This window comes from Fistularia commersonii, chromosome 18 (genome assembly GCF_037954325.1).
Source record: "Fistularia commersonii isolate RoL2024-O1a breed Wild chromosome 18, RoL_Fcom_v1.0, whole genome shotgun sequence".
Lineage (NCBI taxonomy): Eukaryota > Metazoa > Chordata > Actinopteri > Syngnathiformes > Fistulariidae > Fistularia > Fistularia commersonii.
This window is the reverse complement of record NC_141301.1, coordinates 12,113,337-12,127,656: the sequence shown is the minus strand read 5'-3', so window position 1 is coordinate 12,127,656 and position 14,320 is coordinate 12,113,337. Positions and strand designations below refer to the sequence as shown.

Genomic DNA, 14,320 nt, shown 5'->3' with positions numbered 1-14,320 from the left:
CTACTGCTATTTGTTTGCCGCAAATAAAACCAAACTAATGGCCGTTCCTCGCAAAGGGGACGTTAAATAAGTGTGCAGAGAGTCGAAGGAACAGACGGCGCCGGGCCGCTGCTGTTTTTCGTGGAGGATACCCGTCAGCGCAGCAGAGGAGGAGGAGGAAAACTTTCACGAGTGACATTCAGCAGTCAATAAAAATTGAGGGATGAAATTGCTGTTTGTTTGTTGTTGTTTTTTTTTTTCAAGTATTTAGAAAAATGCTAAAAATCTGCACCACATAATCGATAAGCGGGTTTCTATGTCTGGTAGTCAGTACATTTTCATCTTGTTTTATGACAGTAAGTGCCAACATATTTAGCGCATTTTTTTTTTTAAGCACATGACACGGGCTTTTTCTTGGATATCTGTCATGTGACTTTGGATCACACCAGTAATGCAAACTCAGGAAGACTTTGATACTTACTTCCTTGTTTGTCTGAAACAGTACTGACGTAACCATGGGAGGTTTTAGTGACAATGGTATGGGGGGGGGGGGCTTAAATGTGTTGTTGGGGACATGAGGAAAAAAAACAAAAACAAAAAGGTCAGACCGACCGTGCACTGGGAAAGACCACTTACCGAAGATCTCGCCGTTCTTGGCGTACTCTGTGACTAAGTAAAGCATGTTCTTTGTCTCCATCACCTGAGAAAGGTAGAGGGGGAGAAAAAGGAAACAGGAGTCAAGGGAGGGGGAGACAGAGCAGGAAATTAATGTAAATACATGAGAAAATTCAAGATTCAAGAAAATCCTTGGAGACCATTAATGGCAGGCAGTAACGGAAATACGGGTTTTGTTTGTGCTACGACATATAAGATAAACAAAACAGTTCCTTCACTAGAATGACTATTAAAAATACAAGAAGTCATTAAATTGTCTCTTTTAGAGTCTTGGTTGCTGGTGAGATGGAACGCGTAGACAAGAACTTTTCTACACGCTAAGATCAAATGATCTCGATAAATGAAGAAAACGATAGCGACAGGCAGCAGTGGCTCAACCTCCTAAGACCGGAGTTCAACATCTGGACATCATATTTTGGGTTGACTTTCTGTTCTGTAGAAATCTGGGTCTCCACGTTTGTTTTCGTGCTTGTCGGGTCTGAATCAGCCAAAATAAAAGTAAAAATATAGCCAAACAAGACCTTGGGTCTTCTGAGATAAAAATATGACAAATATCAAACCAAAAATATTACATGAATTACACCGTGTCTAAATACGGCACTGTGTAAGAGGATGGCAGAGGCCGGTTAGTGTTGCATAGTATGTTTGAATGGGACTTGAAACCTTCCAGTTCTCGAACGGTGCCAAGTTGCGTGGGAGATGGAGAACCGATTTAGAGGCAGAAACATTCAGGAGGTGAATAGAATTAAATGCGGAGGAGAGAAATCAGATGGAGAGGATGAATCAGACGCAGCGAGCCAGACATTCACACTCGAAAGCCCACGCTCATTGTTCAGGATCAATTTTCTATCGGTTTCACTGAACGATTCATGGATTGCGGATATGAGAGCCATGTTTAGTGTTGGTCCACAAAGATTGGATGAAAACTTCCGACAAATTCTGTCCGGTGAAGAAAGAATGTGGCTGATTATGGATTTCAGTAAGAGTTAAAGCAGCCATTCACAAAGCAGACATTTGTGAACAGCATCCATTAAAATGGGCGCTGCTCTTATGTATCATGAGGTAAAACATCCACTGTGTTTTTTTTCTTATGTGCTACAAACAGGAACGATTTGTTCCACGTAGCTACTCCCACAAATAGATCACTCTGCAATATTGGGGGGGGGGGGGGGGGGTGAAGAGGGAAAATAAACAGGTAAGGAGACACTTCATCGCGAACGCTCACCCGGCATTTTCGACAGCACGTTTTACTCGAACAATATTCTCCAAACTAGAGTTCCTTATCTTTGTTTTTACTTCATTGATTCACTCGTGAGAACAAATCTTATTTCATTAGGCTTAAAGGGATTGCCAATGCTCCACATTTTTCGTTTATGAATCCCTTGGAAGGTTGAAGTCATACTTTAATACCTGCCGTCAATACTTATTCAGAAAACTTTTAAATCCACCCCTTAGGTTATTTAATGAAAGAAGCAAATTCTTAAATGTGTGGTATACAGTGGTAGTCTATTACTTTAGCTGACATTCTCCTCTTCAGATGCCGTGGGCTTGTGTGCAGATAAGACTGCCATCACGGATGGGAGTTGCTGATGTTTATCACCATATATACATGTATATATATATATATATACACACACACACACACACACACACATATATACATAGACACACACGCATCTCATGTTTCATACATTTGTGTGATTCAATTTGTACTCATTCAAAAGGTCATAAGATGGACAAAAAAAAGCAGTTTAGCTATTTTTGGTTTCGAAAATCAATTTGCTGGCCAGTCACGAGAAAAAAAAAAACAATCATGAAAACACAATTGTCAATTTCTGGGAACTACCAAACAGCAAATTATGTGTGTGTGTGTGTGTGTGTGTGTGTGTAACCAGGATCAAGAGATCAGATGGAACCCAAAGTATTTAAAAAAGGAGAAATATTATTTGACGGTGAATTCTAACAGGTTTACTGAGAGACATATATTTAATATTAGGGTCGTATACAGCACTAGTTTATTAATTTCTTTAAGTATGTCATTAACTAAATCAGAAAAACAAAACATAAGGATACCACTGGCAAATGTTCAAGTGTGACTTGCAGAAACATTCAAATATACCAATAATTTAGTTTTAATTTGCAAAAAATATGTCCCTGTTGTCACAAAATATGATGCAGTTCCATATCTTGTGGCTTCAATGGCTGTTTAGAAAACCAACTTCACCGGCTGTTGTTTTCAACCAGGAAAAAAAACAGAACAATAAAAGTGCATTCATCCACAATCTATTTAGAAACTAATACTTCATTACAATGTAAACAGCAAACTGAGGAATATTAAAATGAACAGGTGCACAATGAATACAAATGCTACTTTTATGCCAAAAGTTATGAAGCATTTATGATGTTATGGTGAATTTATGATGTGCTGAAGTGAAAGGGAGGGAAAACAGACAATAAAGTTGAGATCTACAAATGTATGCTTTGCGCTACATTCATATACAATAACTGCACTGCACTGTATAGATCCCTGATTGAATGTTATTTATTTAGCTATATGGGTTTGAATGGTGTGCATAGAATGTAGCATAAAAAGAAAAAAACGGTCACTCTTCACTTGAAAAAAGGGAGAAGAGCGCGGATGGAATGCGCAGGCTCTATTTTCTGTCCGCAGAAACGAGTAAAAACATAAGAGTTGAATGCATGACTGAGAATGATTTCATTAGCTGCTGCCTTTACAGCTACTTAACCCCAACCTGAAAATAGATACTCAGAGGTGTGACAAAAAGCTGCCTGCAGGTTCAGAGATACTCCTGAAACACATTTTTCCCTCATTTCAAATGTACTTCGCTTGGAGGTTACATGCTGAGCGGCATGGTCCAGCCTATATCAGAAATGGTGCTTTGTCTGTTTTCAGGTCTAATCCTTATTAATTCCCATTCACAAACTCAACCGTTTTCGATGACAATTTCAATGAGATCTCAAAGTCTCTATGAAGACTGAGGGGGACGTGGACGACCTGCAGAGGGAGGTAGGCCAAAGTGTCAATTTCCTGTTTGTAGCATTTTTTCATGCCCACACAACATGGAGCGATTCATTTCTGACCAAAAAAGAATATAAAAACAACAAAATAAAATTATTATGCAATAATCTATTTCCTCTGCCCTTCATAAACACTTTGGACCTACAATCATGACTTTATTTCAATACGTGTGTATTGCCTTCCGACCTTAATATATTTAAAGCCTGATTGCAAGTAATAATTTTGTCTCAAACATACAGAAAATGTCTGTATATTATTTTACCATAAAAAGGCAGAGCTCCTGGTTGTTCTTTTGAGATTTGTTCACGATTTAAAAGCGTTGTGGCAGTATGGCACTGCGCTCTGTGAAAATTCTATGCATCAATGAACTGAACTGCAACTGAATTTTGTAATAACCACAATGACATGTAATAAAAGTGTGATGAGCACTTATTCATTTTGACTGCCTGCAGAAGCAGAAGTTTGAGTTTATCGGTGCTGGCATGTTATTTTAATTTCAATTCAGAGAACACACTTGATGTGATGCAGAAATGGATGGGAGGAGCAACGAAAACAAAATGTCATTTTATCGGATGCACTTCAAGAGTAGAATTCACAGCCTGAATTCTAGAAGCCACCTACCCATGACGCATTTTGTGTAAAACTGTTTCATGAGGTCTTGCAAGAGCCTTGTCCTGAGCAGATCTCAGACACGTCCATAAGGCACTGAATGCTAATATACATATATTTTTTAAAGGATCACATCCGATCATTTAATGTCTACAGTCTTTTTTTTAATTATTTGCTAATTTCATAAACACATTTTGCAAAATCACCATTTTCCTCCTTGGTGTTGGTTATTGTTAAAAAGGATTGGAAAATGGTAGGAAAACAATACCACTGTGAAGAGATTTGAGAAAGCCATAGATTAGCTGGAAAGAGCAAGGCGCAAAAATGTGCTGACTAAAAAAAAAAAAAAAAACAATCCTTGTTATTTTACCTAAAAACAGCATTAACCTTCAATCAGAAAGAAATTAGATAAATAACATAAGAAAAAAAAACAAAAGGAATTTTGCAGGGAAATCTGCAAGAAATGACCTGAAAAATTGAAACGTTTGTGGAAACTATTCTATAAATATGGAGAGAAATTCAACGAAAATTCACGAGGAAACAACAGTAGCATAGATCGACTAATAGTTAAGAGGCAGTGGAAATCTCCACGATGTTTTGGGCAAAAACATCATCTTAGCACCATTGTCACATCATCTATCAAACTCAACAGAAGGAATGGGGGGGGGGGGGACCAGACACCCCAGAGAGTCACAAAATTGCAATGGGCTTAAAGAGGCACGACTGCAGTGGCTGACTGTTCAACGGGGAAGATGGACCGTACAATACATGACAATCTAGAGCGAGGTCCACTTTTAGGTTATCTTTGTGTCTCTTCATTAGCTTGGGCTTCCCACTGGGCCACAAGGCCAACTCCAATTTATGAGACTGGAAAGGAAATCACTAATTGACCCGATCTAATTGGATGGACAGGCTGTTGAAAATAATGATACACACCAAAATAACACAGCAGAAAGCTGGAATGGTGCCACATGCTTGTGTAATGATAATGAACATTCATTTACTTTCTCTAAACAGTCTAACATAGACCCGAAGGCTTATGTAATACAACTGAATCACACAAATGGCTGGACTGTTGGTGGTTAAGACCTTTTGTGCTAGACGGCAGACATCATGGTGACAAGATGCTATCATTTTCTTGATGCTTTGCCATTTCCCGACTAAGTGCAACACTCAGAAAACATTTATAATCATAAACTATCTGCGACTTCTCCTTCTGACCAGGGCATGGAGACCACTGACTGTGACTTAAGCTTTTGAGACGATCAAACTAAAACACCTCTTGGGTCTCGGCCTTCTGATTTAAGATCTGAATTTAAAAAAAAAAAAAAAAAAAAAAGAAAGAAAAAGAACAGAAAGAAATATATGAATGGACATACTGTATTGAGTCACAGCACATGTTTGAAGGTGACAAGGTAGTCCTTTAACTTCAGCCCTATTAAATTTGATATATTAAGACAGCCGTGCTCATCATATTTATAGTTTCGTATTACATTCACCTGTACTTAGGAAAATCTATCACTCCACGCCGTCTCGAAATACCTGCTATCCAACCCAAAGAAAAGTCGAAAGCTGGGTGGGTTCGTGCCCGACTGGAAAAGGGTCTTAAATTCTCCTTTTCTACAGATTATAGGTATAAATGTAACTGCTCTCTTGAGTACAGTGACTGCGCTCCATGGCAGATGCTTGATGGAGTGGGCCTTTCGGGAAGGTTGTGCCACCGCTAAGACCTGGCTGGATGTGACTGTTCCAGTCACGCAGGACGTCCAGGATAAGAGAATTTAAGAGATGACAGGGTTTGCATCTCTGTCAGCAGATTATAATATAGTCACGTCTAAATGAAAAATAGAGTCTGGACCCCAGAGCTGGAGATGTTAACTATGAATCTTCCCCTGTTTTTTTCCCCCCTACCATGGAATTTACCCCTACAGTGATCAGGATTGTTTACATTCAACCCAGCATTAATAACCAAGCAGCAACCAAGCCTGCGGGTAGAAAGATACGCCTATTTAAATCATATCCATTCCATAATAACAGTAATACTGTCCAGGTCAATCGCCGCTTGATCAAGACTACTGCGTTCATCATTGGAACCTGCAAATAAACGCGGCGTCCCTTACGGAAATACCTCTGACAACAAAGAAGGAGGTCAGATGATAAAGAGCTTCAAATTCCTCAGAATCACATCCGTAAACGCGACATCCAGAGATGCTGCCGGCAGAGGCTTTTCCACCATCCAGAAAATCAGGGTTCAAGCTTTTGCTCATCCTCCACTTCTGTTGAACAAGCTTCACCATGTTTACCTGAAAATCAGAGGCTACTAAAAATGATGCCATTTCACCAGTGGCCTCCCGTTGCTCAGTCTCACAGCCATCGCGAATTCTGTCACTATATCCCATGCCCATAATCACATGACCTCAGCTGCGCCGTGAAGTGACACTTGAGTAAAAGAGCTTCTTGCCTGCTTCAACCGCACCTCTCGACAATTTTGCAACTGTGAGCGATGTCCTATGCAGCCTGGGATTGATTAATTGATGATCCGTAAGCGGATCTTTTTATGCACAAGATGTGGAAAGAAATTTCCTGTCAGCGGGATATTAAAGAATCTCTCGGTTCAGAATATGTATATCGTCCGTCTCGCCCTGACACGACACGGCACACGTACATGGTCATGGTCTGCAATATGATGCATCGGTTAAAAAAAAAAACTGATTAGTACATATCCATGAAAAACAGAATCAATTTATCTTTCTTTTGGTTTCTCTAAACTTTGAATCGTATTTGCAAGAAAAAAAAGATTCGATCGACTAAGTCCTACCTACATGGAGAGACAGCTGGTCTTTCATTTCAACTTGTGCCATAACACTGAGATGTGTATCGATGAAATCATCCTTCACATCAGATCAACACAAACATGAGCAAATCTTTATGCACAAATAGCATAGGATAATAAGAAACTCTGGTCTTAAAGTAGTTAGTTTTCCCTACAATACACAGCATTTTGCTATAGTTTTTGGGGAATCATTTTAGTCATTTAATCATCTTCTAATCATAGAAGATGTGGTTGAAATCATTCATAAAATACATATGAATTCATTACTTGTCCAATTGCTACTTCTTAGCACGACAATCAACAGTGATTAAGAAAACTTTAGATTATTGAAACAATGCCATTTTCAGAAGATCTTTCTCCCATCTAATAGCATTAATGTCACCTTTGACCTGCATCTAACAAGAATTTAGTCTAATCTTAATTCCAAAAACCATCATAATGGTCAACGGTAGCTAAAATGACAAATTTAGTGCCGCTGTTCAGAAATGGACCCCGTCCTCCAACATGTTTTCTAATCACAGCATCAAAGAGGACCCGCCCTCGAAAAAAAAAAAGAACATACATCTGCGTTTGCAGTCATCAACACATAGCTCCTTTCGCCTCCTGCCATGACCATTAAAAGGGGCACAGAAATATCTTAAGGTTACCACTTTGTACCACGAGCCATTAAAAACACGGCCCATATTGCTCCGCAAAATAACCTTACTTTGAAACTCTGTGGAAATGTTGTGAACTCGCCGCAGGCCTTTTTTGCACCGTCGAACTTTAGCTGAATTAAAATATGTTAATGATTTTTGTTTATTTAAATCTAACGGCCCATTTTTACAAGGTACATTTGAAACCGAATCATTAAAAAGAAGTAGTAGCTCCTTTTAACCAGCCATGAATCTATACTTGTTCACCAGGCAGCTTTTACAGGTAAGCTGACCATCAATAAAAAACTGGGAATGTGAGCGAAACCTATTTCAGATTTTTAACGCGACAGAAACAGGACCTGGACATTAATGGGGGTCCGCTCTCATGTCGACATTTTCACTTTAAATCACGCCATAGATACTTGACACGGCCGCCTCCTGTACTGTCGGTTAGTTATTAACTACACGCTCATATCTTAAAACTTTCAAGTAGTGGAGGGAGCCCTGTGGCAACGGCTGTTTGCTTATGCAACATAAAAATGACCTAGATTGGTGCACAGTGCCCCGAAGAAAGAGGCCTGCAGAGAAGATCAATGAGAAGCTGAGTTCACCACAGATAAGTCTATAAGTCTGGAAGTCCACCCGGCCAGCAAAATAGATACCTGACCGCTCGGCATGCTTCAGACCACATGAGGATTTCTACTCGCTGTGAGCACTTCCTTTCAAAAAGTAGTCATGGTGCAGATGATTGACAGGTGACCGACTACAAGTGGAGCCCATATAGGTCTTACTGGATGTATGCAAGACAGTCAAATTTTCATTTGAATATATCAGCTGAAAATACTGAAAAAAAGAAAATTGACAAAAAAGAAAAAAAAAAAAACTTAAATCCGAACACTTATTTCTATTTAGTGACTCAAAATTATGTGTGCGAACAAAATGATTTTTTTGACAAGATAGCAACACATCAACAAAAAAACAAAAAATGCATGAGTTGTGGAGATTGGGCGACAAGTGGCTCACCTGGTAGAGCTTGATGATGTGCGGATGGTCCAGCATCTTCATGATCTGAACCTCTCTGTAGATCTTCTCCAAGTTCACAGCGTCTAGTTGGGTCTTGTCAATTATCTTAATCGCCACCTGCCATGTGATTAGGAATCAAGAGGCAAAGTTAATATTTGCGATTGGGCAGTGTCAATAAAAGATGAATTACACCTTATGAGTGGTCATCAGACTCAATCAATGGAAGCCTTAGGGGACATTGATTTTTTTTTTCCATACTGGCGTTTAAACAGAGCATTTTGTTTAGGATCTAATTTGTGTGGGAGGCTAAGTTGCAAAGGCATTCTTCAATGATCGATGACAGACTTTGTAACGTTAATGAAACTTCTCGTGGTTTCTCTTGGAGTTACACATTTCTGTATCATTTTATGTATACCGATACACATAAACCCACAAACATGAATATATTGTCCATGAACAACAACATAAACAACTGTGACCCATAACATCATTACACAATATTTATTTGTGCTGTACTGCTAAATTCAAAGTCAACTTTATTGTCAAGTTCTCCGTACGTACTGGACATACAGGGGAATCAAGAAGATGTTTCTCATAGTCCCAAATTTACATGATAATAATAATGCAAATTAACAGTAAAGAGCGCAGTTACATTAATCAGTTAACATTAAACTATGAGGTATGAAGTATAAAGTGCTTGCAGATACAAACTGATATTGACAGCATGAGAGAGGAGCAGCAGAGGGTTTTTTTTTGCAGTTTTTTTTTGTACTAGAAATTGTAGTTCGCCAAAAAGCAGCCCCAACCTGAATTATCCTCTGAACAAAGAGGAAGCTATACAGTTTGTTGTTATTTCTACATGTGAGTGCAAAAACACTAATGAACTTTTCAGTACCGGTTCGGGTGCAGGTATGTGACGATAGCTAATGATGCGGCAACAAAATTTAAATTTCTGCTCTATCAACAGACAATGACAATGTTCATCTCTGGGAGGATAACTTTCCACTCCAAAAGTAAATAAATCATTATGCATTTGTAGTTACAACTGTCTAAAGATTGTCGGATATATTGCTGAGCATCTGATGATTCTTAACCTAATAATTATTGCCATCAATAAGGGATATGGAATTTTTAAATCACAATAACTTCTGCCATCGTGCCATAAATTTACATATTCCAAGATAGAAGATTTTAGCTATGTTGTCCAACCTAACCCAAATATACCACTGTATACTGGCCCAGTCGAGAGTGTGTGTGTGTGCGTGTGTGTGTCTGTCACTCTCTCACACGCACCATTTTCACCAAACAACAAAAGGAAACAGTGTGTTCCCTTTTAGTAAGCCATGAGAGCACAAGGCTCTTTCTGAGACACAAGATAAATACTTTAAAACAGCTCCTGCTGCAAACTTCATGAACACCCTTTAAATATCAGCCAGGAAACATCATTTGAAAGCTCGGCAGAAGCAAGCACACATCTCCCTGGATCGTACACAAACACCCCAAATCAAATGAACGATGTGCAAATTACACACGCATACACACACACACACACACACACAGACAAACACGCGCACACAAACTTCAATGATTTCCCCCTTGAGATTGCCTTCTACACAACATTTCATCAGCGTGATGTGTGGTTCTCCACATATCTGAGAAAAGCAGCAGCAGTACACAGGAGGAGAGCACGCCTTGCAGCGATCGCATCACTGGTACGTGAAGCTCTTTGTTTGGACCGAAAACAGCACCGTGTTTTAAAACACACAAGGGGCTGAGTTGGATTCAGCATGCTGTGACGGGACTCGAGCGGGTATATTAGTCGATGTGAAAGATTAAAAAGATGTTATTTGAACGCTACTGATACATTTTAATTTCTTAAAATGTTTGGCTTTTACAATGTCGACATTTAGCCACAGAAGATCTACAGGCAGATTGTCAACTGAACATTAGACAAACCGATGAAAATGTTCGATAGGATGACAGGTTCCTTTCTTCCATGAACCACTTCTAATGCCGTACCTCAACAATTTCCTTTGAGCAGCAACTGTATGTTTTTTTTTTCCCTCAATAAAGTGTGTAAAAAGTCTCTCGTTTCAAAATAATGGCCGATGAGTAAAGGGTATGTGAACAGTCAGGTGACAGTCACCATCTGCTTACCCCCCCTGCCAAATAACACAGATAAGCAAATGTAAACATCAAGACTGTCAAAGTTCATAGCGAGTAACGGCCGTCAGCAAACTGCTGCAGCTTCTCTTGAGCAACAAAAGAATATAATATGCACATTCTTGAACGGATAACAGAAATTAAAATGATTGCGGTGCTGATTTTATGACTGCAATTCATTCGGAAGTAATTGCTGCTCTAAGTCAGATGACGAAAAAGTAAGAGTAAGGCCAGTTGAGCGATAGACATGAATGCTTCTCCTCAGAAAGCATAATAAAAATGCTCTTCTGCTTTACAGCTCAAGAGGGATTTATATTTCCCTCGATTGGAAGGGAAGACTTAACCCTGCTCGAGTTAAAAAGCCAGAAATGATCCTCTGTGACTGTGTGTTTCTGTACCTGGTTTAAATTTTAAAGTGAACTTTTAAACCGCAAGCCCACTGACACATATCTCAGATTCAATTAATCACAATTTTGGTCTGTTGTTGTTGTTTTTTTTTTTTTTTTGCATTTGACCATTTGACATGAAACACTTGCAATATCTATATGGCAGAGCTCCGTCTTGGTTCTTCAATGTAGTTCCAACAACAAGTCGGGACTTTTCGCACATCACATTTAAAACTGCCTTCTTAGTGCAAAGAGATTACAGGGGACAATTACATGGTCAACAATGCGTGCACACACACACACGGACGCACGCACACACACACACACAAAATGGAAACTTCTCCTGAACTCTTTTTTACACAAGGTCACTTGAGGACAATTTGTTAAAGGGAAATCTAGCTTGCAAATAAAAAAAGGTCAGATTTGAGGAAGACAGCAGGACTACGTAGGAATCAGCCAGAACAACGTGAGCCCATAGATTGTGTGACGTACATAATGGGATGGAATGGTCGGCAAAACACGTGAGGGCCTTGGGAAGTAAAAAATAGGTTGTGCAAACACATGTATACTTATCTGGGGATATGCAACAAAACACAAACGCATGTGATCTGCCGTCTCGTGCATTATCAAACACACAACCACACACGCCAGGCGGCATCTCTTGTTGTGGCCGTGTCTGACTCTCAGGACAGACGGCGTGTCATGAAGTTGATAGGTTGTCTCTGCAGCTGACTGCGGCCATTCTCGAAACCGGCTCGGCTCGAGCCAAGCAGCTGCAGTTGCTTTGTGCCCTGACTAGCGCTGAGTGAGCGCCACCAAACAGACTAGACCAATGATCCAACACTGCCAACACACACATACACACACACACACACACACAGACTGGCTGGCTGCAGCTGAGGGAGACAGGTGATCAGTCAGTGAGATCACCAGGTGTGTTGTCACGCTGACATGAAAACCTGCATTCAGAGAGCTATTAGTGCTTCACTGTTGCAAATGCCTTGGCCCAGGGATCGCTGCATCGCTTCAGAGTTTAATAATTAGATTGACATGATAAGAGTCTTAGGATTCATTGTTTTGCTTCGTTATTCATGAGAACGACCAAGGGCGTCACCTTGGTAATGTCAATAATTGTCTCTGCAAAGTTGAATTTCTCACGTTCTGTGACAAACGGCGCGAGGACGGAGGGGTCAAAGTATGTGACCGTCACAAGTCCCATGCCCATCCTACTATCACTCCCGGCCGGGTGAACGCAAACAACTGTTGGTGCGATTACAATAGAAACGCATGGCACTCTCTGGTACCGTCGGGGGAAAGGCCTCTCTGCAAAACACTGACATGAACAGAGACAAACCTGAGCCCCGTTCCTTCAGTGCTCATCTTCCAAGAGTGTGCACTATATATATATGATATTATAAGATTAAAAAAAACACTAAGCCATGGCTGCTTGCACATATGCATGCAACACATTTTGCTTCCAGGCGTCCAGATCTCCGGAGCTGGCATATCCCGCTCTTCACAAAGCTTCTCAACGCTGCTGGCACAAGAAACCACTAAATTACATCATTATTTTGGATTACATAATGGGACCACCGACCCATAGTGCATGCCCTAGATACTGCAACGTGTTTACACACCCAGACAGAAATTTGGGAGATTGTTGCACAGTGGCCACAGCCCGGCAAGAAGTACAGGTGTGTGTGTGTGTGTGTGTGTGTGTGTGTGTGTGTGAATGTGTGTGTGTGTGTGTGTACGAGAGAGAGAGAGACGATGTCCTGTGCAGCCAACATGTTTACACTCTGTATTTCCGAGCAGCACCGGTGGTCAAACCTCTTACTGGCAGTGATGTTGGCCGTGGGGGCAAACGTGCAGTCAGTCAGCATGTGTGTGTCTGTGTGTGTGTGTGTACCTGCGGGAGGGGTGGAGGTGTTAAAACACACCGGCTTGTGGCTCAACACCGGAGCAGCCGGGCGAGATACCTGATCCCGGTTACTATTAACGCACGATGCGGACATCGTTCCGGTATCCGCGGTGGATGTCTGAGGTGTCAACTAGTGCATAAAAAGTTATGTAACTCCGGCGAACAGTAGCCTAAGTTAGCTTTCGGGGGCTAACAAGTTCACGGACCCCACTCACCTCCGTCTTGGTTATGCGATGTCGGGCTAGTTTCACCACCGCGAAATTGCCCTTCCCTAAAGTACGCTCGATGTCGTAGAAGCCCACCCGGACCGGACCCCGGAGCAGCGGTTTCTGGACGCTGTCAGCCATGACCATGCTGTTCTGAACGGGGACTTGTTTGCGGGGAGAGAGAGAGAGAGAGCGGGGGTGAGGTAGCCAGACGAGCGGAGGAGTGTGGCGGGGGGGGGGGAGGCGGAGAGGTGGTGCGGCAGGGCGGAGGAGGAGGAGGAGGAGGAAGAGGAGGAGGGGGCTCACTGGCTTCCTTGAGCGGCTACAGATAAAGACGAGAGGAACACGAACCGCCAACCGCTGCCGCCGCCGTCGCCACCGGCTCCGAACGCGTCCATGAAAAAGAGACGCGGGGTGGGTTAAGGGGTGGGGAGGGGACGGGAGGAGGGGGGAGAAAAAATAGACCTCCCCCCCCGATATCGGTAAAGTTGAGTTGTGCGTCAGCGCGGATGTGGCGGCGGCGCTCCCCGTCGGCGCGGCGGCACCGGGCAGGCCATTGGCTGAAGCCGCGGGCGGTCCGAACCCCCCGTCCGTCCGCCCGTCCGCCCGCCCGCCAGTCCGTCCGTCCGTCGGTCGGTCGGTCCGCGACAATGGGGGCCGATAATGTTTCAGCCGGAGGAGCGTCTATCAGCTACCGCACACGAGTTGACTCAAGCGGAGGCATCGTGTTCTCCCGGTTGACGTGTATTGACGTCAAAGCCATAGGGGTATTTGTACAGGGGGCGGGGCTACGGAGCCGCTCCACACTTCAGTGCCAATTGGTTGCCAAGACAACCAGACCCACCTCTTA

At 41.9% G+C, this 14,320-nt stretch overlaps 1 protein-coding gene across 2 annotated transcripts in view; it reads right to left on the bottom strand.

Moving 5' to 3' along the window:
* sik2b (salt-inducible kinase 2b) overlaps window positions 1-14,086 on the bottom strand; it is a 45,452-nt gene extending 31,366 nt beyond the window's left edge. For both annotated transcript variants that reach the window (XM_086164021.1, XM_086164022.1), the window contains exons 1-4: window positions 13,777-14,086; window positions 13,480-13,634; window positions 8,795-8,911; window positions 616-679 (exon numbers count right to left, since the gene is read on the bottom strand). In XM_086164021.1, coding sequence (XP_086020147.1) covers window positions 616-679; window positions 8,795-8,911; window positions 13,480-13,617 — 319 coding nt within the window. In that variant the 5' untranslated portion in view covers window positions 13,618-13,634; window positions 13,777-14,086. The remainder of the gene's footprint in view (window positions 1-615; window positions 680-8,794; window positions 8,912-13,479; window positions 13,635-13,776) is intronic.
* Window positions 14,087-14,320: the final 234 nt, after the last annotated feature.